The following is a 4,212-nucleotide window of genomic DNA, read 5'->3' as shown; positions in this document are numbered from 1 at the left end:
GCTTTTCTGCAAGAGAATATGGCTGGAGTGGGGGGAGGGGCTTGAGGGTGGAAGTGGTGGGAGCTGGGCTGGCCGACACCTTACCTGTCTCCAGGTACCAGAGGTCCTTGCAGCAGACCTGGTTGTTCCAGGCCTTGCGATAGCCGTCACGCCCACTCCAAATGTACAGGCGTGTATTGATGGCAACAGCACAGTGGCCGGCTCGAGCCCGAGGGATGTTGTCCTCTAGAGTGTCCATGAGGATGGTCTCCCACGCCATGGTGTCTAGGGCAAGCAGGCAGAGAAGTCAGCAGAGAGGGCAGAGGAAGACCACCACCCAGCGCCCTGTCCTTTTGTTGTCGGGGTGGGGAACTGATACCAGAGAGTTATCCAAGATCACCAAGTTGAAAACAACAAAAACGAAATGAACAAAAATTGCCTGCTTATTGCAAGAAACACCAGGAATGACAATTATTTTAAGCCAGAAACGACAAACTGGGAAAAGTATTTGAAATGTACAGCCAAAGTTTAACTCCCTACATATCAAATAATACAACAACCCACGCAAGGAGATGTGCAGAGGGGTACATGTTTGTGGAATACACGATGGAATTTAAAACCTATACCCTCACTTAAAGGAAGAACAACACACATCAGAACCACAGTGTCCGGCAGTTTGATTTCTATGCCCACTGCGCCAGGGGCTTGAGGTGAATTGGGGCAGGGGCTGGCAGAGGGTGGGCTGAGTGTGCAGCTAAGGTCAGGGTCCCAGAACGCGGGTGCCCCAGGGCTGGGGGCATCTATGCTGCTAGAGCCTCTGTGCAGGGCAGTTCAGCAACACCTGACAGCAACTCCACATCTAAGCCTTGACCCTTTGAACACACTTGCACTTGGCCAAACATGGTACCAGGACACTCAGAGCAATGTCAAGGCCCAAGGAGGTGGGACTGCTCACTAACAGCCACAATGCTATTACTGATAGGACTTGTGTACACCTGTGTGCAGTGGGCTCCTGTTCCATATTTTTAAAAGAATTGTTTACTTATTTATAATTTATTATTTTTTAACCCAGAGAGAGACAGAGAGAGGGAAAGCAAGAAAGCAAGCCGCCAGGTCCAGGACTTGAACCATGGTCGGCCATATGGGAGTACAACGCTGTAAACACCACGCCACCTGCTGGCGCCTCCTGTTCCTTTATAAAGGAACCCACAGCTAATGCTTGTATATGAAGAGTCCCTGCAGTGGGTACAAGAACCAGCCCCATGGCTGCCCCTGAGGAGAACTGGGAGGAGGCTCCGCACTGGATGTGCCTGCCGGACCACGTGTATGAAGAGCCTGTTCGGAAACGTAAAAGGGAGAGCATCGCTTCCGAGTGCTCCATCCACCAGGTACTTCTGGTGTGGACTCTGGAGGGAGCTGCGGGCCCAGCCTCGCTCTCTGCACACCCCGCACAGCTCCCAGGACCGAGGAGGGTCAGCTTCCGCAGGCCACTCTGAGCCCGGGGAGGCCATACCCAGGTTGAGGCAAGCCAGCGTGTTGGTACACTTCCACTCCTTCTCGTGTGTGGCCACTTTGACGTCATCCATGACGAGAGGCACCCAGCCACCAAACACGTACATTCTGGGAGGGTGGGGGAAGGGTAGGAGAGGATTGTAGAGGAGGCGCCAAGCTCAAGGCTTGGCCTCTTCTACTCAGAAAGTTCTAAATGTGCTTGGGCCCTAGCTCTCCCCAGGAGAGTCCCCCCAGGGTACATAAAGTCGCCTGCAGTGGCCCTCTCCTATCTGGTGGCTCAGTCCTCACAAGAACTGTGTCACCTCTATTTACCACCTGAAACTACTGTCAGCTCACCTAAACCTCATTTTAATTGCAATCATTCCCAGATTCCCTTCAGTGCCCTGGCACTCACAAAGACCACCCCCTCACCTCCAGCTGCGTGTGTAAAGATCTAGAACAGTCTGAATCCTTGCTGGGGCAGTCTCTCCCAGGGCCAGGAAGATCTCAAAATGGACTTGTGTGTGCACCCTCCACCCTGAATCTGCCAACTCTAGGACTCCCAGGGTTGTACTGGAAAAGCAGGGCTGCAGATCGCCAGCCCGGCTGGAAACAGGCAGCCTTGGTCTTCAGGATCAGAGCAAAACTGACTTTAAGAGCCCTCTGGGGGCCAGGCTGGGGGCACAGCCAGAGCCAGAACCAGAGCCAGGTTAGAGAAAAGCAGACAAACAGCCACTCACTTGTTTCCTATAGTAGTTGCCGAGTGAAGACTGCGAGGAAGAGGCGCCACCCCACTGAGACTGGGCTTATTCCACGTCAGAGTATCTGTGCAGAGATAGAGAGGCGGGAGGGTCACTCGCACAAACAGTTCCAGGCTCCAAGCTGTCCTCCCTACAGCCCACAGCAGGCCTGTTGGCTGGTGTCCTAGTGGCCAGATCACTCCAAGACCGGGCAGTTTGGAACCTTCCAGCCATAGTATTTCTTTGCTTATAGGCCAACCACCTACTCTGAGCCGCCACTACCACATTCTTGGTACTGGGCAGCAGTAGTGTGCTCACCTGCCAGCACAGAGCTCTCCTCCCTCTTCACTGTGAATCCCTCGCCCTGTACCAACCACCCTGCTGGCCTCCAGACCAAGTTCAGAGAAAATACAGGGAAAAGTTTCCACATACTGAACCATCTTTCTGGAGAACCAGGTATGCTCTGGGGGACAACATAAGAGAAGCCTGCTCATTCCCTGACACTCCTCCAGAGGTGTGCAGTTAGCCATCTCTCCAGCTACTCCCCATACCAGTGGCTGGTCACCCAACAGGTATCAACATCCAATGTGGGCACGCCACCTACTCCATATCTAACCACTGACAAGAAAACAGGGTCTAATGCTGCCCATATGGAAAGAACCCCACGCCAGGAAGGCCTTACTCTCTGCCTTTTCCTCTCGTGACTAGCAGACCAACTCAGCTTGCTGTGCCCAGCTCTTTCTTAAAGGCAAAACCACTGGCTCCAAACCTAGGGATGATTGAGGGTCCTACTCCCACCCCGTTGTAATAGGAAAAACCTCAGTGGGACACCAAGGTTCCCCAGGAGGCCAGCTGAGTTGCCTTGTTCCAAGATTTCGTACCAATGTCAAGGGTCCACAGGTCCCCCAGCCTGCAGCCACTCATCCCTCCGTATATCACCAGCTTGGATTTCTTGTTGTCTTTTTCGGTATAGACCACTGCAGTATGTGACTCACGGGGTGGGGGCAGGACCCCGTAAGTGATGGGGATGTCCCAGGCTACTACTCCAGAGCCTGGTCGTAATTCCAGGATGTACAAGTCGTTCAGGTACCTGAAGAAGACAGTACGAGATCAGTTCCAGCAAGCCTTGACTCCATGCCCAGAGGCCTCGCTGGGTATCTCTCAGGGAACAGCCAACTTCCTGGAACTGTGTGAGCTCCTAGTTCTCCTTCTACCTTTGCCCTAGAGGAGGGGCTGGCTGTTGGAGGGGAATCCAAAGGAGCAGGGGGATGGGCTGTATGAGGCCCCTCTGGGATGCCGGGCACACAAAGCTGGGCATTATATGAAGGCTGTCCTACAGCAAGAGGGGGCATCAGTCTGGGACTACCTCCAGACATGCCCTTCCTTGGCCAGGGACCTTGAAAAATATCCACTGGGAAACGTGTAGACAGCGGGAATCAAGAAAGAAAGCAAACAGCTCTAAAGAACTGAGGAGCAGGGGCCAGTCCAAGGCAAATGGAGATCCCCGGCCCCCAGCCCAGCCCTCCTCCAATGACGCCTACGCAGGGTTGGTGACTCAGAGCCTGTGGGCTCCTCCAGTGCCCCTCTCTCATTTTTCAACCCAGACCAGGAAAGGGCCTCGGCAGTAGTGGGGCTACCTCACATGTAGGCTTTAGGACCCCAATGAGCCCAGTGAGTGCCCAGGGTGGGAGGGGTTTCTATAGAAAAAAGGACCAGACTCACCTCGGAATGTTGTTCTTGGGGTCCTCGCTGTCATTGGCCAGTCCCCCAAACAGGTAGCATTTGTTACCCACAAGGGAAAAGCTGTGGCCGAGACGAGGACATGGAGGGGGCCCATTTTTGGGTGTCTTTGCTTTGAGTCTCTTCCACTCCCACCGGCTTGCCTGCAAACCAAGACTTGGGGCTTGAATCCTCACCCAGGGGCCAGACAATTGTGATGCAGGGAGGGGATGTTTGTGGGGAAGGCAGGAGCCTCGCTGGAGCAGACAGGGCCCTGCCTTTT

At 54.1% G+C, this 4,212-nt stretch overlaps 1 protein-coding gene across 1 annotated transcript in view; it reads right to left on the bottom strand.

The window, feature by feature from the left end:
* Positions 1–4,212, bottom strand: part of HCFC1 (host cell factor C1) — a gene marked incomplete at its 5' end in the record, with an annotated part of 18,078 nt that overhangs the window by 13,589 nt on the left and 277 nt on the right. The window contains 5 exon segments of the mRNA XM_027767571.1: positions 42–264; positions 1,493–1,599; positions 2,211–2,295; positions 3,092–3,300; positions 3,933–4,093. Coding sequence (XP_027623372.1) covers positions 42–264; positions 1,493–1,599; positions 2,211–2,295; positions 3,092–3,300; positions 3,933–4,093 — 785 coding nt within the window.

The sequence above is a fragment of the Tupaia chinensis genome, unplaced genomic scaffold (genome assembly GCF_000334495.1).
Source record: "Tupaia chinensis unplaced genomic scaffold, TupChi_1.0 Scaffold144326_1, whole genome shotgun sequence".
Lineage (NCBI taxonomy): Eukaryota > Metazoa > Chordata > Mammalia > Scandentia > Tupaiidae > Tupaia > Tupaia belangeri.
The sequence above is the reverse complement of the archived record's forward strand: the minus strand, read 5'-3'. Positions and strand labels throughout refer to the sequence as shown.